Source organism: Contarinia nasturtii, unplaced genomic scaffold (assembly GCF_009176525.2).
Source record: "Contarinia nasturtii isolate CC-2019 unplaced genomic scaffold, AAFC_CNas_1.1 Cnas_scaffold_1037, whole genome shotgun sequence".
In the NCBI taxonomy this organism is placed as follows: domain Eukaryota; kingdom Metazoa; phylum Arthropoda; class Insecta; order Diptera; family Cecidomyiidae; genus Contarinia; species Contarinia nasturtii.
The window spans coordinates 1,019,277-1,041,485 of NW_022198383.1; the positions used below are offsets into that span (position 1 = coordinate 1,019,277).

The 22,209-nt window shown below is 35.6% G+C and overlaps 5 protein-coding genes across 6 annotated transcripts in view; 2 read left to right on the forward strand and 3 right to left on the reverse strand.

The window, feature by feature from the left end:
- Positions 1–1,775, reverse strand: part of LOC116343652 (dolichyl-diphosphooligosaccharide--protein glycosyltransferase subunit STT3A) — an 8,388-nt gene extending 6,613 nt beyond the window's left edge. The window contains 6 exon segments of the mRNA XM_031771854.1: positions 1–35; positions 247–563; positions 787–859; positions 929–1,257; positions 1,390–1,493; positions 1,639–1,775. The exon segment at positions 1–35 is cut by the window's left edge and continues 12 nt beyond it. Of these exon segments, the coding sequence (XP_031627714.1) occupies positions 1–35; positions 247–563; positions 787–859; positions 929–1,257; positions 1,390–1,483 (848 nt within the window). The 5' untranslated portion in view covers positions 1,484–1,493; positions 1,639–1,775.
- Positions 1,776–2,114: 339 nt separating this feature from the next.
- LOC116344334 (gamma-tubulin complex component 3) lies at positions 2,115–6,314 on the forward strand. The gene is made up of 9 exons (XM_031772820.1): positions 2,115–2,355; positions 2,496–2,671; positions 3,104–3,331; positions 3,408–3,854; positions 3,921–4,306; positions 4,381–4,499; positions 4,564–4,756; positions 4,862–5,183; positions 5,250–6,314. Exons 1-9 carry the CDS (start codon positions 2,277–2,279, stop codon positions 6,012–6,014), a joined length of 2,715 nt encoding a protein of 904 aa, XP_031628680.1. The 5' UTR covers positions 2,115–2,276; the 3' UTR covers positions 6,015–6,314.
- Positions 6,315–8,409: 2,095 nt separating this feature from the next.
- Positions 8,410–12,478, reverse strand: LOC116344333 (vacuolar protein sorting-associated protein 18 homolog). 2 transcript variants are annotated; one of them, XM_031772818.1, is made up of 10 exons: positions 12,305–12,478; positions 11,914–12,112; positions 11,526–11,845; positions 11,362–11,409; positions 11,068–11,226; positions 10,835–10,996; positions 9,523–10,775; positions 9,127–9,448; positions 8,831–9,062; positions 8,410–8,763 (listed from the first exon to the last, which is right to left on the reverse strand). In XM_031772818.1, the coding sequence occupies exons 1-10, from the start codon at positions 12,368–12,370 to the stop codon at positions 8,531–8,533; spliced, it is 2,994 nt and encodes a 997-aa protein (XP_031628678.1). In that variant the 5' UTR covers positions 12,371–12,478; the 3' UTR covers positions 8,410–8,530. The 2 variants fall into 2 exon arrangements, with proteins under 2 accessions (XP_031628678.1, XP_031628679.1); XM_031772819.1 differs by lacking the exon at positions 11,362–11,409 and having other exon boundaries at positions 8,412–8,763.
- A 24-nt stretch (positions 12,479–12,502) lies between these two features.
- On the reverse strand, positions 12,503–18,274 carry LOC116344336 (dynein regulatory complex subunit 4). Its single transcript, XM_031772823.1, has 6 exons — positions 18,003–18,274; positions 17,734–17,758; positions 14,877–15,041; positions 14,406–14,709; positions 13,412–13,709; positions 12,503–13,240 (listed from the first exon to the last, which is right to left on the reverse strand). The coding sequence occupies exons 1-6, from the start codon at positions 18,003–18,005 to the stop codon at positions 12,629–12,631; spliced, it is 1,407 nt and encodes a 468-aa protein (XP_031628683.1). The 5' UTR covers positions 18,006–18,274; the 3' UTR covers positions 12,503–12,628.
- Positions 18,275–18,377: 103 nt separating this feature from the next.
- Positions 18,378–19,522, forward strand: LOC116344036. The gene is made up of 2 exons (XM_031772400.1): positions 18,378–19,030; positions 19,113–19,522. Exons 1-2 carry the CDS (start codon positions 18,472–18,474, stop codon positions 19,151–19,153), a joined length of 600 nt encoding a protein of 199 aa, XP_031628260.1. The 5' UTR covers positions 18,378–18,471; the 3' UTR covers positions 19,154–19,522.
- Positions 19,523–22,209: the final 2,687 nt, after the last annotated feature.

The window sequence follows — 22,209 nt, forward strand, 5'->3', positions numbered from 1 at the left end:
GCAAAAATTTGGCAAAGTCCAAACACACCCAAGGCCTATAGAAATAAAATCATTGTTATGATCAACATTAATTGCCCTTGTTTTTTTACATACAAATTTATCTCTTGCAAAATTATCACAGAAAATTCAGAAAAAAAAATTAATTAAGCCAAATCATGTATGTATCATACTCTTCCTATCAAAAATCGTTTTCATCATTTTATCGCATAAATTTGGGAATAGCATACGGAATAACAAGGAACTCACCAGCATATGTTCTGAACTCTGAACCGGTTGAAAACCAACGAACGAAATTTGCATGGATAAAATTGTTCCGACGCAGTATAAAATGCTGTAGGCGACATAAATGCGATGCGAAAAACGTCCGGTTCCCATCAGAGCTAGGACGTGCAATGGAATTAAATTGATGAGGAAAACGTAACCACCCCATGATGAAACCATGTAGAAATAAGCCAATGCTGACATGACCGACCAAAGAATGGCGCCAGTTTTAACCGCTTTGATCCATAAATAGTACGTCAACAACATGCAAAAAATGGCAATTCCTTCGTTATCGTATGAACCTATATTGAAATGAGAAAAAATAACTCATTAAAGTCACACGTTCATTGAATACATATTGAAATATCGCATTTTACAACAAAAAAAGTCAGCAAGAAGATTAAAAATAAATCATTTATGTTCATACTCTTCCTATCAAAAATGGATATCATCATATATACACTAAACGTCTCTTTGAATGAGAGTCTCTTTGGACAAATTTAAAGAATCACAGTAAAAACTCACCAGCCACGGATCGCGAAATGTAGCCCGGAACAATGGAAATCATGGCGGCAGCCACCAAACCAGCACCAGTGCTCTGTTCACCAAAAATAGATGACCAAATGAAGAAATATGATACCATTTCAATCGAAAAAAAATAACTTACATGAATTTCTTTAGTCAAAAGGTATGTGACCACTGTGGTGAGCGATGAAAAGAATGGTGCCAAAAAGACGCAGACATTTCGAATGTCAACGGTAAAATTCAGCAGCCATAAAATGCGATAGAGTGCTGCTGATGTCACCATCAATCCAGGGTACAGGGTTCCGCCGATAATCCGACCGAGCGGATACCAAGCACGATCATCGAACCAATTGTGAAAATTGTAGAAACCTTGTTCGGTCAAAAATCGAGTCGTTCGATAATTAAAATACGGATCAAACTCATGGATAACACTCTCAAATCGTAAAACCGAAAAGAGCCGTGTGGCAAACGCTGCAAAAAAATAAAGACGCAATTGCTATTGATTTTTTTTTCGTTTAATAATTCAGCGTGTGATTTGAGGTGTATAACCTCAACTCACATGGTCAATCTCGAAATTGGGAAAATAACTTCTTCTTTACTCACATAAAATTGCGGCAATGCTTAATATTGCCAATTTAACAAGATGTTCTTTCTTTTCCAAACCAAGTATGGCTTTTGATTGCGTGGATGTATCCATTTTTGTGTGCCTTTTGAAGGAAGAAAAAAAAGCAATATAGATTTTCACCCACTCATATTTCCATTAGAGTTTTCAAGCACTTTTCAGAAGTTCATCTTTCCACCACTTTTCTTCTAGACATTTTCAATCGAATAAAGTGATCAAATAATACTTACCAAAAAAAATTGGTAATTTTTCGCAAGAAAAAAACGAAACACCGGCACTACAAATATTTCTATATTAACACATATTATTGACGGCGTGGCACACAGACACTCGACTCCAAACTATCAGCCATATTTTATTTTGTACAGCAGTAAATGCCACTTTCAATTTCAAATATTCCATAAAGTCAAACTAGCCGGTTATGCATGACAGTTTTATTGCTGTTCAATGTTAACATTATAAGAATTCACTTTTTAAATGTATAAATTTTGGCAATTAAAAATTAAAAAAACATTTCAAAAGTAAATTTATGGGAAAATCCAGACAACATTCAATAAACTACGCAGTTGAACGAAGGTAAGCGACGTAGAACGCACTCTTATGTTTCGCGCCAAATTCACAGATTCACATATGTCACTTGGTGACAATGTCAGGGCCATTTATGTGCTCATCCCAATGCAAGTATATACACACATTTTACAACTGTCAAATTTTTAACGATTTTCTTCTCTCGTCTCACTTACAATTAGTACGAGAGAGTGCATGCACACAGTGCACAAAAATTTGTATGTGCATCTAGTGAAAAACAGATGCGCAAGTTTGCACCAATTTTAAGAGTTTTTAGTGAATTTTATTGCTATAGTTTAAGATGAATGCACCAAATTTTGAGGAAATTTTCCGTTTATTTCAAGAGCTTGCCAATACATTGGCTGGTAAAAATGCACAAAGTAAGTGGCATTGTGTTTATGTGTGTATGCGTGCAATATTTTGCACCGATTTATTCGACGATTCGCTTGATGTGTTTTGCAACAGAAAAATAAACTTTTAAGTTTGAAATAATGAAATTGTATTTGTATTGTGTTTTAAGGTTGGGCCATGGAAAAAATTTCACTCTACATATCGACGCACCCAACAACGATAAGCGACAGTTTACCTTTCGATGAGTCAGAGCTATTGAAAAGAATTCAAAATCAATTAAGCATGTCAAAGACGCCAGTCAACGCAACATTATTCAATAATCACTTTCAACAACTATCAACATGTGTAAGTTACGCTTTATGCTCGTATTTCTACGTTTTAAATGGATTTTCAGTGATGCACAGAAAAAGACGCAAAAAGACTCAAAACAAAGTGGCTTTTGCAAGGCATATATGATTTGCATTATTGTTCAGTGTTTGTGTATGTGTGCAACAGAACCGAGTCGTGCAAAACAAAAACAATGTTCGTTTAGAAGTTGTAAGTCTCTCAAGTTGAGACAATAAACAAACGCAATATTTGAACGCAGAAAATGATAAACGTTCAAAGTATATACGGTGACCATCTGTTTTTTACTTACACAATCGACGTACTCTTGAAAAAACTTGATGAGAAATTTGAGATTATGATGAAACTCAAACCGCTTTCGTGATATAAGTGCGTATTTTGATGAAAAATAATCCGATATTCTTGTTTTGTGTTCTTTTTTTTCTCATCTAGACCGAAACACACACCCGCACATCAATATTAACATTTCTCGCCTTAATGGCGCAAAACGAGAAAAGTTCGCCAAACGGAAAAACGGCAATCAATAACAACGGCACGACACGAAGAACAATTGAAATGTCTGCAGCAACAAGAGTACGCAGTACTTTTCTGCCGAAATCAAATAACATTGCCCGCATAAATATTGGGCCCGAGCAATATGTTACACCGCCATTTAGAAGTGTTAGTATCATGTTGTTTTTTTTTTGCATTTATTTCTGAACTTCCTTTTCTAATAAAAAAATGACAAAATTTTCAGGCAATTCCATCGAGTACGTCAACGCAGAATATTAGTGCCAATCAATTTCAGAGTACAAAAGTGCAAAAGTCACGGAGTATGGGCAATTTTCAACAAAGCATTGGAATGTCTGAAATCAGTCCGTATACAGAATACTCATCATCGGATGGTGACACTGATTTTGTGCAGAATGTTATTTACGCTTTAACTGGCATCGAGGGAAAATATTTTAAAAAGGACGTCATCACTGGCGGTTTAAAGCTCGATGCTAAAGTGCGAATCAGTGCTAAAATGTCAGCGATTCTTTTGCGATTGGGTGAAGTGTCTTTTTATCATGAACAATTGATTTCATTCACCGATCCCAGTACCGGACGCACCCCACTCGGTTTACTCGGTCAGGGTTTGGTTACAACATTAAAAGATGAGCTTACTAAATACTACGGAATGGTTGCAATGCTGCAAGAACAGGTTTGCCTTGAATTTTAAGTCCGAAAAGAAAGTCGTTTACGAAAATGGCATTAATTTTTATTTCAGCACAATCGGAACACTCGTTCAGCGCACAGTATGGAAAAGTTGACATTATTACAAATTGAAATGTTAATGGTTGAGCCCCGGGAGCGTTTGCAATGGTTGACAAAAATTGCTGAGGCGTGTCAGGAGAAGAAAGGTGGCGCTTTGGCCACCGAAATTTTCTCCTTCAAAAATGATGGAAACACAAAACGTAAAGCTTTAGTCCATGATTTATTGGTGGCTGTTTGTACACCGTTGCAATATATGCTTGAAAAATGGTTGATTGAAGGCGAAATCAATGATCCACACTCGGAATTTTTCATTGAAGTTCTGCCAGAAGTTGGCACCGATCGTCTTTGGAATGATAAATATCGAGTGCGTGAAACGATGCTTCCATGTTTTATATCAGAGTAAGTTATTCAAACATTTGGCATATATTTTTACTCGGAAAATTTAACATAAACATTAATTTTCTGCGAAACAGAGAATTAGCGCACAAAATTCTGGTCACCGGAAAAAGTATCAATTTCCTGAAAGACATTTGTGACGAACGCACAATAATCAAAGGACGTAAAGAGCTTAAAGAATATCTCGAATCAAATGGTAAGTTTTCATAACATCATTGTGAGTTGAGAGTCCAAAACTTAATTGTGAATTTATTCTGCAGTTGAAGACATTTTTGCCGATGTGGCCGACACAAAACTTCATATTATGATCAATGAGGTGTATTTGAACACATCGAAAAAGGTGCTGGACATTGTCATGGGACCGCATAAATTGCTTGACCATCTGCAAGCGCTGCGCAAATATTTGCTTCTCGGTCAAGGCGACTTCGTTGGTCTTCTTATGGAAAAACTCAAGTAAGTGTCGGAAGAAATACCCGATTTTTTTACAAATTCTTTACCCTTTCGTATGTGACGCAAAATTGAAATTGATTATTTCTTCTCTCGTTTTATCTCCAACAGACCCGAACTAGATCGTCCAGCAAAAGAGTTGTACAGTTACGAATTGTCATCAATATTGGATACCGCACTGCGTTCAACAAATTCACAATATGATGATCAAGAGATTTTAAACAATTTAGATGTACGTTTAATGAGTAATTTCGAAGGTGATACCGGTTGGGATGTATTTTCACTGCAATACACCATTCAGGGTCCATTACTCACGATGCTCGAAGTATCGATGCCTAAATACCTACAACTCTTCAAGCATTTATGGCGATTAAAGCATATGGAGTATGTTTTATCATCCAAAATTTGGAAAGACCAAAAATGCAATGCAAAGGTAAATTATATAAACAAACACGTTTTGACGTCATAAAATTAACGAAAAAATCAATTTTCTTTGTAGATTCTTCGTAGCATGACGGCCGAATTGAATCCAGTGTTGCACCGATTGTATTTGTATACATCGCAAATGATTCATTTCATCCATCAGATTCAATATTACATTCTATTTGAAGTGGTCGAATGTTCGTGGACAAAATTCCAAGACAAAGTACAAAAAGCAACCGCACTCGATGAAATATTGGAGGCGCACAATGAATTCTTGCATAATGTAAAAATCGGTGCATTTTTAGAGGATGGCGGTTTAATACATGGTTCACTTGAGAATGTCGTGAATGCTAGTAGTAAAATGGAACCGTGGCAGGATCGGTTTTATGAACTATGCCTGGCGGAATTAAGTGCGCGCCGCCAATTTGATAGTAAAATTAAAGCCAGCGAAAAAACGGGCAAATATGGAATTACAGCTGAAACACGATTCGAACGTGATGAAGAAAAGAAGATCTTTGATTTAGCGATAAGCGAAGCAAATAAGTCACTGGAGAAAATCGGGGCCGATTATGAATTTGCTGTAAAGAAGTTCTTATTGTTGTTGGCCGGTCTTCAGAATCAACCCGATATCTTGCAGTTTGGTATTCGATTAGATTTCAACGAATTCTATAAGAATCGCGATCAGCGTTTGGGCGCACCATTGACATTTGAACACATGAGAATGACAATGAGCAGTATGCATTTCCGCAATAGCAATGTAATGATATCAAGCGTTGGTGGCAGCAATGCTACACCAATTCCATCAGCATCACGATTTCTCACACAGTCATGCCATAACTGACCGCTCTCACACCATTTTAATTCTAGTGATTCCTTGTCATTGTGTCAATTAAATCCATCAATCCAAAATACTCACATCAATAATAATTTTATTCAGAATACCATTTTTGCCAATGAATTGTTGCTACTCGATTGTTGTGACATCCTTTGAGATGTCACAATGACCATCAACAATATTTTGTTTAAATTTTAATTTTATTTTATTTGGCCAAATACGTATTGTAAACACAAAATAGCTCTCTATGCCAATGAATTCCTGAAATGGAAGAAACATAAATAAAACACACACTCTCCAGTTTAAGCATTGATTTTCATTTTATATATCTGATATATTGACAATGTCTTTTATTTTCGATTTCTTTCGTTATGCGTGTATGTGAGTGTGTATGAACAGTTCATATAACCTTTCCTTTCATCAAATTCAGCAAAAGCATCTAAATATGATAATGTATGCAAATCGTACCGAAATTATGCTCAAAGTGTCACACAGCTAGCGCCACGACGGAATTCAATGTAATCTATACTAAGTTGCCGCCAACTAGTAAAAATTTTCTCTTAAGACTTTTGTTCAGTTAAAAACAACTAACTAGAACTCCACAGTTATCCGTAGTGGCGCTAGCTGTGCTACAGTTTTGGATTTTATACAGTCTCTTATGGAACATAATTGCAGTGCGATGCAAATACTATTTCCATGGTTTTGTATCTTTGCCACCGAAAAATGCTTGGAAAAATGTCTACCAATATTTTCTCATATTTTTATAGTATTTTTTTTTAAATATTATTCTAAATTTCTATGACGAGGGTTAATTGTCTATGTCTTTTTTGATAACTTTGTGCTCTGTCAACGAAAGAGTACTGGATATTTTTGAAGAACAAAATCAGTAAGAATATTACAGCATGCTATATACATGATAACAAAGTCAAAATTTAAATGTAGTAAGTATTAAAAAATAAACAATTATTATATCAGTAATGTGCGAAGGGGAGGGGGAAAGGGGGTTTACCCCCTGTGACCTCAAAGTTCTTGCGATTTGCTAGGGATTTTCGTCCGAAATTTTTCTCGATATTCTAGGGTTTTTTGAAGAACATTTTCGACATCTTTTTCTGACATACAAATGTCGCAAACAAAAGTTTCACATGGTAAACCATTGAAAGTAGACGGTAAAAGATCTAGCCCACCTACATATACAATTATTTGAATAATCCATCCAAACTGTAGTGTTGATCCGTGATACTCCCGCCTGAACAACTTTAATTGCAATGAATGATAATAATATTGTATTCAATAACATGATGACGGACTTTTTCTAGAACTGTGTTCACCACAAATTCCCGGGGACAAAATCACAAATGTCATTATTTGCCCCTAACGAAATCTGCTGTCAAGCTAATTATATATAGATTATTGTATTACATTTTGTACGATATTTATTTTTACACCTAATCAACACATGCATTAGATACACGACAGTTCGCAGTGAATTCTAGTGCTGATATTCGCCAAAGATGTGCCGAGTGTACACGAATCGTGAATTCTTCTAATAGTGGTTACTAAAGTCGTATTGGCTATAAACGAGTAGCAACGACTATCATAGGTTGATAGGGCTGTAAATGAAAGATTCTCTAGCAAATCGGAACATTTTTCGTTTTTTTTTTTGGAAGTCACTTTTTGCGGCGAAAATCCCTAGCAAATTTGAAGAATTCTCAAATACTTCTCAACTTTCTGTATCACCTGGTGATGAAATCAGAATAAAAAAAATCGCGTTCCTTATCACCCAAATCACGATCTGGATTTTTTTCACTTTTGAGTGCTCTATACCGAGTCTCCGAGAGTTTCATATAAACTTCCTATGTAACACCTATTGAATAGTGACCGAATGCAAATCACGATTTCAATGATAAGGAATGAGAGTTTTTTCATTCTGATTTCATCAGATGATACAGAAAATTGAATGGAATTTGTAAATCGAAGAAAAAAATTATATATGGAAGGCTTGTATGAAAAACACGGAAGACCGCTGAAATAAATAAAAATTCAACATGATAAAAATGTAAATAAAATACCAACTTGATTGGACTTCCAATAAAACGGGAACTTATTTGCTTTGAAAATAAAACACCACCGTGCGCAGCGTAAAAATAAAAGTTCAACATGTTTAGAGTGAAAATAAAAGACCAACATGAATCATGTTGCTCTTTTATTTTCATCTCAGTTTAGTTGGTCATTTATTTTTACCGATTTCATGATTGAGATTTTTTTATATGAAAATTTGAGCTCACTTTTATCCTAACCCATTCAATTTTTAGCTCGAAAATCCCTAGGAAATTCGAAACTTTTCTAACCGCCTCCAAAAACCTTAGCAATTTTGAATATTTTCTTCAATTTTGCAAAGTGAAGAGCTATTATTTTGATTAATGGTTTTTTTATTTTTTTATTTTTATGCATAGGGTAATACAAAGAGCGTTAAAAACGCATATTTTTGGATTTTGTTCTGTTTTGAATTTATTTCCATGGGTTTATTGCCAGTCGAGATTCACGCGATCCCAGTCTTCGATAAAAGGTTTGTCAATTTGATTGATCATGTGTTCCCCGCAGAAGAAACATTCAGCCGCCAAAATGGTTTCGATTTCGTTTTTAATGTTATCACGTTGTGAGGGATTGGCGTCTGCTTGACCTGTCACTGGAATGTTCAAACTCAATGTTTGCAATTGTTGTTTTAACTTTGACAAACGGAAAATGTTATCGTTGCCTGATCGATAAAAGAAAGGAAATTTTTAATAAAAATTTTGTTTTTGATTTGATATATATAATCTTACTCAAATGCTCCATAATTTGATGCTCCAAACAGTCGTGATGAAATTTGTGACCACATGGGAATATGAAAAACGGTTTCACCTGTAAATATCCCGAACAAATGGCGCACAACTCTTGTCCATCGATAACAATCGAACGATTTCGGAATGTTTGCAATTCATTTCGTACACGTTCGGCCGATTTGGCCGATTCTTCCATGTCGATGCGTTGCTCTTGGATTTTTGCATTGTATTCCTAATCATCAAACGATATCAAAAGTTATTTTATTTGCAAGGTAAAAGAAATCCACGTGAATCACCTTGAGTGCATCGCAAATGACTTCTTTAAAATGATCGATTTTTTGAAAATCATCGAAAAATGGTAGCAAATCTTCAATTCGTAGTAAATCACATTCTTTGAGTAAATCAAGTGCTTGTTTGACATCATTTTTTCCTTTGATTTCATGTTCAGCGATGAGCAACCAGAGTTTACGCTGAAGTTCACGGTCACTAGGCTGCGAAGCAGTTTGTTGTGCCAACTTTGTGTCGAATGTCAAGGCCAATTCGACCGCTGGATGCCATAATTCAAGCAAACACTGCAGAAATACACACGCTCGAATTGCATTATGTTCAGCACAAACTCTGGAAAAACATGGAAAATCTCAATTTTTCACGACAATACTTTATTAAATGAGTCAAGTTAAAAGATATCTCACCTTAGTGCATAATGAACGTCATAGTGTACCAATGAAATATCCTTTCCTTGCAATTCAAAATAAGTCATAAGTTTTCCACTTTTATGTTGAGTATAAAGTTTCACCAAAAAATTGTGAATCGCTTGATCGGTGCAACCCAATGACACTGTACAAAAATCCAGATATCGAATGGTTTCGTTGCGCTGTGATTCGGTATCTTGACAAATAAGGGTCGGCAGTAGTTCGATTGGATTTAGTCGTCTCCCCTGACCAATGATAACGTCAATGGTTTCTCTCGGAATTTCCTCCATCAACATTGGACAGTACTTGTAAAATAATTCGGGTTTGGTCTGTCGATTTAAAACGGAGACGGCATCCTTGAACTTTCCTTGATTGATATATTGATCCAAAACCGATTCGAAATCTTTGTTCACCGCGGTCAATGTGTTCAAATTGAAATTATCGCCATGAGAAGCCATTAAGTCGTAAATGACAGTGCGATTATTTCTAACGCATTCGACGACTTTGGCTGTTTTCATAAAAGCATCAAATTCCATTTGATATTTCCGTATTTTTGCCTGTTGTTCGATGACCGAACACCGTGCCATTTGTGTTAAATACAATTCAACTATCCATACCACAAGCATCGAGATCTGTGTCTTATCCTGTACATCTAATTTGTCCAGGCGATTTTTCAGGAAAACAAGCAATGCCTCGTACTCATTTATCTCCATGAATTTCAAACAAACATCCTCAAAACTAGTCTGAGTTTCCGAGTAAATTCGTGCACTGGCCATATAATCTTTTTGACTGAATTTCAATTCGGCCTGTTTCACAAGCACCATATCCAATTGGGCGGCATTGTCATGACAATACAATTTTGCCATTTCGAATTCATTCTTTTCCAAATACAAAATCCACACGTGACGATGCTCATTTGTTACCTTGAATCGAAATATGTTCCGACCGGTGCTCGCGAAAATCGCATTCGATGTTATGTCTCTGGTTACGTCAACAAATTTACCAAGTTGTTCGGCAAAATATTCTTCGTAGACGATTTGATAGTTTAACAATGACACAGCGGTGACGTGATCTGAATACAATAATAGCACATGGAAATCCGTTTGAATAAACGAAATGGGATACACCTGCTTTTTGGTCGTCGATGTATACGATGAACTATGCACTTCAATAGACTCTTCAGCTGGAGTTTCGGGGTACGGAATCACTTCATTGGTTAAAATAAACTGCGGTGATTCGGCTTGTTGGTCGATCTAGAACAAGAATTCCGCTTTAATTTCCATCAGTTTTGAATTATATTTTCATAAATTACCTCGCCTGTGTATATTCCAATGTCGGTTAACCAACCGAAACTTTTCGGAAATTTTGCCGTTTTATCGTAGTTAACACGAAGTTTTGAATATTTCAATTTGTTATTGATTTGATGAAAGTCTTTTATATCTTCAGGCACATTCAAGTACGATTGAAAAATATGCTATCGTTCAAAATAGATTTCATATTATCATTGAGATGTCAAGTAAAATCGAGGCCATTATCGATACAAACCTGTAAATATGGTGGTTTCTCATCAACCCGAAGATTTTCATGAAACTTATAAAGTCGATTAAGGGTAGATGCTAAAACAATGTATCTGCTTGTATTGGGCACTTTATAAAATTCGATCCCGGTTATTGGACAGTGTTCACCTTTTCCAATGTCAAAAACCTATGCGACAAAACAATGATTATTTATCGTTCATTCATCAAAACGGCACCAAAAGAATTTCGAATGATAAAAAAGCAAAAGGATCATGCAATAAAATAAGTGGTTCTTTGTTTTTTTTTTTACATATTTACATACCAAACCATCGATTTCATGATTTCCATAAATTGGTAGATAATTTGGTATCTTTTTTTATTAGCATGAGCATAGAGTAGAAGTAGCGTGGATAGGAAAGGGTGTGATTATTTTCTGAATAAGGATTTTACATTTTTTTTTAAAGAAGAAATATGTCCATCACTCACTTGTTTCCAATTGCTTTGAAACATCTTTTCACCTTCGATACCGAATTCCGTTTCAAAAATCATTCCTTTGCTGGTGCCAATCAATATCGAACCGGTTGATGCTTCCGATTGATTATTGTGATTAAAAGCAACGGCCGTAATTTCGTGATCACGAAACTTTTCGATTTTCTTTGGTTTATTACTTTTACGATGTAGATATAAGAGCTCGGGCACAAAACCCGGACATTTTGTAGCCAAAGCGATGAGCAAATGATTTCCAGTTGGATCCAGGAAAATATTCGACACACGTAAGCCGGTCAAATGCTTCTCAAGAAAAACCTCTGCAAAACAGAAAATCAAATGATTTAGAGTGTAAATGGATGACTCATTGACCATTGCATTGACCTACCATCCTGTCGATCTGTTTGTTGTAAATACAATCGCAAAAGAACATTGTGCGACATCAAAACGACCAGCCAATTGTTGCAAACTCGTGTGAATAGAATGTCATGCGGAAGATTGATGGGTAATTTTCGCTTTGAAAAAATGGGTGTTTCTTCTTTTGTTCGAAGACTAACAAAACCCGAACTGGTTGGTGTCGCATTTACCTAAGGGGAGAATCACAAAAGAAAAGAATAAAATTTAAAATAATCGATAAGTAATCGGAGAATAATCGAAAAATAATCGGAAACATATAATGAAAAAATTGCAAAGCAATAGCCACAACAACAATAATGTCCAGCAATTGCTTTAAATTGAGATTTGGTAGTTGTAATCGTCGATTTCTGTGTCGCATTTACCATTTGACTAACAGGCACTTGCTCTCTTTTTTGTGCTGTATCATACTGGTCGAACATTGAAGTCATCTCGTTAAAAAATCAAGACGCACAAAACTAATTTAATATCAAATTGGAAAAACTTTATTTTCGAATGACAAATTATTTGTTTGATAATGAATTGTGTATATGTTTTTCTATCGCATAAAACGTCATTGGTGTTGTGACACCGAACACTAGGGTGCGTTATAAAGCAAATGCGTTCCCAGGCAGACTCGGTCGACCGAACTCATTTAAAAATTTGAACATTTATTTTCGGTTACTCGTATTTCTTACGCCCTTGTAAACTCATGAAGTCGGTGTCGGTGCGGCAATTTCTCTCGAATCCACTTTGAATAGAATCGGTGCAATACATCGGATCGAATGAAATTCGTGGCTTTCTTTCGAAATGCCTGATTTTTCTAATTGCATTTCGTACGATTCAAGTAAATTGCTATAACATTTAGCGACGCGTGCCAACTCATATTCAAGTTGTTCGATTCGTTCATTTTTCTTTCGTAAATAATTTTCCACTTTCGTGCATAAATCCTGTGGCTCAAGACCGGTGACTTTCAGTACTTCACCGAAAACCATTTCCAAGCGTTCATATTCCTTTTTCAGTTGTGCCAATTTTCGTTCGAGCAGCACATTTTTAAGTCCGGTTTTTTGTTGCATTTCAATCATAATTTCGCCGAAACGTTTTTTTAATTCATCTCGTTCTGTTGTAATGGTATCGCATCTCATACGTAATGCTTCCACCTCCCATTTTGTTGCGTTCAATTGTTTCGTTGATGCAGCACTCTGCAAACGTATTCGTGACAATGCTGAACGGTCTTTGTTTAAATGTTCCAGTTTCTTTCGTAAATCAGCCAATTCAATTTGTGAATCTTGTTTGGCCAACTTTCGATTTTCCGCTGTGACCTAATTAAAATTCGGTAGAAAAAGACAACATCGTTTGGATCATTAAACACTTGAAATGTTTGCAAAATAAGAAAACGACAAGAGAACAAGAAAAAAAACACACTTTTAAATTGTTTGATTTAAAGTATTTGTCTCCATTCACTATCTCTCCGTGCCCTCTTTGCCGCTTACCTTTTTCAGTTGATGTTCACTTTTTTCCAATTGCGAACTTAATACTTCCATTTGTTCCTTAAGACTACCAATTAACGTTAGATTATTTTGAACAATGTCTGTATAGTAGTTTCGAATGTCTGCCAAAGACTCTTCGTGCTCTTTAATAAGTTTCATAATTTGATTACTCTTTCGCTCATCAATTTCGTCCATTTCCATTTTGTGCTTTGTTTCAGACGAACATATGTATTGTTCCAAGCGTTTCTCATACAATTCGATCATTTTGCGAATTTGTTGCTGGAAATGGTCACGCTCTTTGCTGCACACATCAGCAGATATGTGAAAAGAAGAGAAGGGAAAAAACATGAACAAAAAAACGAAAGGAAGAAAGTAACAAATTAAATGGAAGCGATGAATTGGTGTTACGGTAAAAAGTAGCACAACGAAAGAGAATTCAAAAGTCGTTGCTCTGATTGATTTAGACTTCAATTTAGATTGAGTGGCCAATTATCGGTTCTTCTACTTCGAATAATAATTGTTAGAATTAAAATGGTATGATCCATAACGCAAACAATTTAAACTACAACAACAAATCAAACAATTGGTAATAACAAAGCAACCCCATTGTACGTCAAAAGCAGATGGCTTACATGTACTTCTAATTACAAGTGAAACTACTTAAATGCAACAAGAGCTTTATGTCTATTATGAATTTATACTGAATGGCAAATGGCACACAATTTTAATGGATAAAACAGTGGATGCTTCATTTCATTTAATATTTAACTAACGTATTACTCAATTGATATACAGAGACAACGAGTACGATGGGATATTGTTAGAGTAAGAGAGTTGCAAGTTTCAAGGAAAAAGAAATAGAAAAAGGTTAAAGAAGAGAATCAGGCCAAGTCGTATCTGTGTGCATTTGTGTCAATATGTTGTCATAGATATTTTTGTTACACTATCTATCCTTCTACCCTTTCCGTCTGCATGTACACACACATTGAGTTCCTACCTCATTTCTTCACTTTGTTCCATTTTCAATTGCTGTATTTGTAGTTCCGTCATTTCATCTTTTTCACGTAACAATCGTCTCAGTTCTCGTTTGTCATTCAAAAGTTCCAATTCTTGTAATCCATGATCTTCTTGTGCTAATTTCAATTGTGTCATGTTCTCAGCACGTATTTCAGCAATACGATTTTGATTTTCATATTGTAAATGCTTCATTTGCTGGGCAATGTGTTTAACATCCAGTTCGGCTTGCTCTTCAGCTTGCTCCACTTGACGCTGTTTTGCCAATATCTCCAATTTTGCGTCTTCTGCTCAATCGAATGAAAAAAAAAACAACCAAAAATGGATAATATTTTGTTTTCTACAAGGAGTAAAAGAACTTCCAATGGAATGTATAAATCGTTGAAGAAAATTGCTGGAAAGGATTATCTTAAATTGGCCGTAATTTAAATAAATGTCGACAATAAATACATACCCAATTGATTTTTCGTGATTTCCCAAAATGTTCGCAATTGGTCACGTTCATTTTGAAAGTAGTTTCGTTCCTCACGCTCCTTTTCCACTTCGTTCTTAAGATTGTGCGAAAATTTCTCGAGCTGATCACGTGTCATCGACGACGTATCCACTCCATCGATAACAGCTGATAAACGAATATAATCATAATTAATTAATGTTTCCGCCAATTTTTGTGGTAAACGCGCGTGAGCGCGTAAGTACGTGATGCCGATAACATGCACGCACAACACTTTTCAAGATCAAAACAGATACACACGATTCGTCGTACGCACATCGGGTGCCTCAAACCATCAAACCACAGTACACGCTCAACACATATATTGTTCTTAAGATATAATCCTTTCAAAATATATTTCAAGATATGTCAACCATTATTTCGTTTTCTGGCTAGTACTTTGAGATTGTTTAATCAAATTTTCTAAATTGCCATTTTGCGATGAATTGCTTCGCGTCAAACGAAAAACATAAGCTCATGTTGACTTAAATTTAATTTATGGGACTACTTGATATGAATATAACAAGAAACTTATGAATGGCCCGAGTGAACGAGGGAGAGAGGAGAAAATTGGTTTTATATTTATTTTTTGTGCTTAACGTAGCCTTTCACAGTGTTTCATGATGTGGTTGTGAAAAACTAAAAGTGTGAAAGTTAATTGACAAAGTAAAAACATGAATATATCTTAATAAATCCCGCAGAGAGAGAATGACTCTGAAATACCAAATAATTTACTTGTCAGCAAATTCATGAGATTGGCTCTGAGCCGTTTTTTATTGCTTGTTGGATGTTTTTTCCCTCCTCTCTCTCTCTCTCCTTGATTCTTAAATTTGTTGATATCAAAACAGCGTGCACTGCTGTTGCGAATAGAGCGCGAGCGACTCCACCAGCAGCACACATTAAACTAATATCTTGATGTAAATCAATGAAGTGCACTCCACAATTTTTTTTCTCTTTCGCTCTTCCATTCTATTCGATCTTAATGGGTATGGTCCATGGGTATGGTCTTTAGTTTGTGTAGTAGTTCATTGTGAGCCATTTTGCATGCTCATACATGCACAAAATTGAAGAGTGCGAGCACTTGAAACCATGTACGAAGGAATAAACGACGAAGAGATGGAGAGAGAGAGAGACAGAAATGAATGCGAGAAAAAATGCAAACATTAAAATCAGTTTCTTGTCGACACAACCAACATACGTTTTCCAGAACGACATATACTTTAGCCAACCATCGTTGAGATGAAAACTTTGCGGTTCGGTGTTTTTTTTTCTTGCTCCGTTCTGTTTTATTTTTCTTTTTCTCTCCCGCTTACTGGCTACAGCTTAACATAGAAAATGAATACGGAAATGCACTTTTATGTGAAAGAAAACTTGAATCGTTGTCGTCGTCGCAGTCGTTGTGTGCAAAATGGTTTTGAATTTTATATTTCATATTCGGTAAAAGTTATTGCGGTTTTTTTCTCTCTTTTGTTTGAAATAATAATTCGGGACTGCAATACGGTGGTTTTTTTCTGTGTGCTCCTCGAAGGAAAATGCGCTTCTAATGTTCAAAGAAACCAACTGAATGAAATAAATCTTCTTCACACAATATGAACATGAAAGAATCGTAGAAATGAATTGGCAAGCCGATCATAGTTAAATGAAATCTTAAAATTGAGGAATGATAAGAAAAATGCCATGAAATCAAAACTTAACAACTGCCAAAGACCATAAGTTGCTTGTTAATTTAATAAATGTGATTGATAAAAATATTTTCGGTCTTGGTTCGATGTTTTCATCCAATTTTTGTCTGGGAAAATGAAAATGAAAAAATTAATCAAGATTGCTGCGAGCCATATTCATCCAACAGGGCATGCAAGCGAGTGAGAAAGAAAGATGGCTATAACAATGGTCGCAACGGATTCTGATTAAACGGAAATGGAATAAAAGCGAAAATATTACAAAGCGACTGGAAAACTCATTGAAAACTTATGCTTACAATAGGGAATACAACTCTCTTTCTCTCCTAATAACTTTGCGCTCTGTGTGTATTCATCAACTTTCATCGCCGCCAACACTTGCATCTCTCATTCATCTTCTTTGCACTCACTGCATCTCCCATCTCTTTCTCGAATTCTCTCAGCCATTGCATTGATGCACAAGACAAATGGGCCATTGAGAGATAAAGAGAGAAAGGAGAAAAAAATGATGTGAAAATAACCACGCACCAACCGAAAAACTTTTCACTACTACTTATCTGTGCGCCCAAGTATTTTTGGAATATTCGTGAATGAATGGCGGCCAATGTTTTGTTGTACCGTGTTAACCATGAGAGAATGAAATTGTTGTTTGTAGATTATATATATATATTTTCAACAAATTCTCTTCACCAACTCGTCAGCAGGAAACTATATCACACGACACGGCACTCTTGCCATTCTATTCTATTCGAATCACAAATTCAATGCATTTAAAACTCTATGCCATGGTTTCGTGTTCACTTTTTTTTTTCCTCCTGTGTCGTTGTTCAGACACAAAAACACCAAAGCTGTCAAACTTTAACATCGAGAGTTTGTTGCATGAGTTTCGAATTTTCGCCATGCATGAAGTGGGTTATCAAGCTTCCACATCATTCAATAGAATCGCTACAGAATTTCACTATTTTTTTAGAAAGAAATTAAGTCGTGGACGCTTCGTTTAATATTCATTCGATGGCCCGTCTCACCACCCAGTGAAGACAAGAATAACAACAAAATGCAACGATGACATCGTCTGTCGATATTGTTTGCACTCGAAGAGGAAAATAAAAACGAATAGTTGCACAACCCGTAAACAATCTTACCGGTTCCTTTCTTCTTTTTCGGTGGCTGTAGTATGAAACAAAAAAAGGAGAAAAATCGGAAAAGAGAAATCAGTCATACTGAAAAAGTTTCACAAATGGCTTTTCATTGATGAAACAAAGTCATCTTTTGTCTCCAACTTGTTCAGTTTGATGTACAACTATTCACTTTGCAATTGTACAAGCTACCGAATGGAAACAAAAGACAAAATAAGCCAATGCATGACAATTAAGTAATTGGAAATGAAATACGATTTTAATTGAAAACTTACCATTTTATTTGGTCTGTTTACACACGTTGATTCGATGGAACACTCTTTATGGTGATTTCAGTGGGAACAACGGTTATACATATACACAATCGATCAAACACGTTGCGATGGCAATTTAACATCTAGCCTTGTTATTGTTTTTACCTTGAAAATTGAACGACTTAAAAAAACATGACATCTTGACATTAATATAGTCAAAAAAATAAAAAAAGTAAAAAAAAATGTGAAAATATGTAATGTACATAAATTCCGTTCAAGAAATCTGGTTCTTTTTCTTGTTTCTTTCGATCGTGACAGATCGTGGAACGCACCCCAAAAATTAAACCGATGCTCTTTTTTTGACAGTTCTCAGAAACGCGTACTGTTGAAGCTGTCATTTGTAATAAACAACATTTTTTTCCATTCATTTGTTGACCACGTTGTGTGCGCCGGTGTTAAATAAATCACAATTTCCATAAAAGATGCAAAGATGACCAGCAAATCATTTGCGTGTAAGAATAATCCCGATGATTTTTGCTACATTTGTGGCGAATATGATTCGGTATCAGTGAAAAAGCGACTTAGCAAAGCGCACGAAACGGCGTTTCTCGCGTATTTCGGTTATGGTATTTGTGATCAAAACAGTCAATGGGTTCCGCATCTTATTTGCAAATCTTGTCATTTGGGTTTGTTAAAATGGATGAACGATTGCGGTGGCGGCCTAAGTTTTTGCCAACCAATGAAATGGCACGAACCGAAAAACCATAACATTGATTGTTACTTTTGCCTCACTCAAATCGATGGCAACACCGGCAAAGTGGAATACCCGAACGTGATTTCAGTAACAAAACCAGTGCCAAATAGCACACCGGTCAACCTACAAGCATCGATTTACAACAACACCACTCCCACGGTGCCATCCAAAAATTACGAACATCATTTAATATTGCCAAACGAACTGGATTTGCTGATTAGCGGTCTCAATCTAAGCGAACGAAGTGCTGAAATGTTGGTCAAATTTTTTCAGCAATGGAATGTTCTGGCACCATGTATGTATCAAAATTTGTTGCAAATCAAATTGAACTTAAGTGAATTAAGCGAATTACTTATCATTTTAAAATGCTTTCTCAGTTCCAGGTTTTCGTCGGCCCAAAGTAGCACGAGTGATGTGAATTTTCGGCGCAAACTAACCACAAGTGATTCATACATGATCATTTAATTACATCCACATAATAGTCATATTTTGTCATCAAACAACACATAATCTATGCGAGAACTAAATAAAATATTCCGATTGACATTCGAATAAGAACATTTCTTGCCAACATCTGCATCTATTTATATTGTCATTGTCATTTTTTTTATCCTCTTTCATAACATATTTGAGCGAAAACGGAAGAAAAAAAACCAGAAACCATATCTAGTTGTAGAGTATGTTAAAGGATCAAATTGTTGACAATAAGATTGAGTGCAAGATTGAATTAATTATATTTTGCTAATAATTTCAAATGTAAATAAATACGCACGTTCCGAGAAATATATTCTATTAAAAATGATGTTTTTCGAAAATTGTTTGCAAATATGACTACAGTACACACATTCTCGACAAACAATTCGCTCAAAATTGCATATTCAACTTTGCGGAAATTTTCCCTGTTGTCTGTCTATTTCAATTCACTATCTGTCGCATCCCCTGTGTTTGTCCCATTCTACTCTCATAGTTGTCGGGAAACTCGTCGAGTGCCGAAAGTGAGCGGTTTGAGTTTGGAAATGATAACGAAAATCATAAACGTCATTAGAATGCTTGTGACAAATGTTCGAGTATATTTCGAGTAAATTTCATGTTTAAAACCACTTGATAATGAAAAGACAAACTTTCAGAGCGTATGGAATGCGATACAAATGGAATAAAAAACAGCAGCAGCAGCAACAACAACAACAAGAGCAAAAACAGCGTTGAATGCAATTCCGAAGAAAGCATAAAATGAAACCGACGACAGGCTACATAACAAAAACGTAAATAACCATTTGCCGAAGCACACAAACTTAAATGCACACAAAAACCACAGACCCATTGCATTTGATTGTAGCTAAACTTGCAAACCACTTGGTCATTCCAGTTTTTCCGACAGTATCAGTGTGTTGTGTTTGGAGAAAATGAGGCTGGAATTTTCCAAGTTAATAGAAAAAAGGAAGAGAGAGAGAGAGAGAGAGAGGGAGATAGAGAGAGAGAGAGAAATAGATATGCGGCACAGTGACAGAATTGTGAAAATTACCAACTATTTTCTGTTTTTCATTTGGACAATTTTATTTGGTCATTTCCTGGTTTTAATTAACGTCAAATGAACCGACGAAGGTAGACACACGTAATCTCACAAATGAGACAAAGAATATTTTTGACTTCTTTGCTCAAGTGTAACGTAATGCACACACACACACTACCATTTCTACAATTGTCAATTTAAATAATCAGGCATTTTGACAATTTCTTGCATATTATGTGGCATTCAATATAAATAATCCAAACCATACGGAATACAAACACATATACAAAACACACATTTAGAACAGACAGCTCATATTTCACATGGAATGCATAAAATTCGTTAAATTTAAATCAGCATCACATTGTATATATTATTCGGTGGCACATTGAAAAATATTGTCGAACTCATAAATTTGTGTGTGTGAAAGAGAGAGAGAGAGAGAGAGAGAGAGAGAAAAGGAGAGGATAGAGATTAAGAAAGTCGAAGAACAGCCAGAGCAAGAGCTGGATAAATGGATGAAATGTTTGGGTGCGAATGAGAAAGATGCGAACAGACAGTGTACAGAGAGATATGCTTTAATTTCAGCACAGTGACGTCTGGTGTGTGTATGTGCTGTTGTTGATGCTGAACGTGCGAAAAGTTTTGATTTTATCGTTTTGCCGATGAATGAGCAAAGAGTGAGTGAGTTGAGTGTGGTAAATACATGTAAATTAAAATCAGTTTGTCGCTTTAATTGAAATATTTAATTACGGAAACCACGTTATAGCACAGTGAAACAAGCACTTTCTTATGCTATGGTTCAGTTCACTGTTCTGCATCTTGCCATCATTCAACTCAAAATTCAGTCACTTTTACGCTTTATCCGAACGTACACATGCACACACACCATCCAACACCAGCACCGACCAACTCGAACACTCCACAACACTTTTTCCGGCAATGGATTTCTCTCTCGCATTCCCACATTTCTTATTTGTTTTTTGGTGTGTGTAGTTGCTTCAGAACAACGATAATGGCATATTTATATTTATATTGTACTGAAGTTGCTCGCATAAATTCAACGCGAACACTTTCCGTCGTGCACATCAAAAGCAATAAATGAATTTTAACAATACTCAACAATCACTGAAGTTTTTGGGCTAAACAACATCTGCTATGTGCCATCGTTGTGCACTGTATGTGTGTGTGTGTGCTTGTGCTCGCAACACAACTTTTCCAAAACATTCCAATGATTTTTTTCTTCTTTTTCGTTTCTGTTGTTGTTTCATTTTTTTTCTCTATATTTTACTAGACGCTGTGTGCCATGATGTGGTTGGAATATGTCTGTTCTCACGCCTTCTGTATTCTGTCGAATTAAGATGGAACAAAGAATGAAATGAAAAAAAAAAATAACTCACTCAGACTCATTCTTTTTATATGCATATTGAAATGAAAAACAACATTCTTAATGCTAAACGAAAAATATTTAAAATATAAAAAAACGAAGGAAATTTTCATTCGCCGTCGTCAATTGAGAGCTAGCTGAAACATACTGCCGCCGAAAAATTACTTGTTAAGGCATTTAACAACAACAAAAATAAATTCGAAACTTACCCGACCTACAATTCGCACGGATTGCATTGTGCCAACGAAATTTGAAATCAACACCATGAAAAATCTACATATTTTGCATAGAACAACCGAATAAACAACAAATATTTCTCTCCCCAAATCTTTGACACCATCATCACAATCACATTTGTCGGATATGCACGCCCAACGAACATAAACGTCGTCTTGTCGATGTGTTGTGTTATTTAACAATTTCTCATTTTATTAAATTTAATTGAAAATATTTGCCGTCATTGCCACAAAATTAAATTGAAATTTATAAATTGAAACAAACTGAATAATCCAATTTTCAGACGAAGAATATGAGGATGAAAAAAATACCCTTTTTCGACATATTGTTTGTCTCGGTA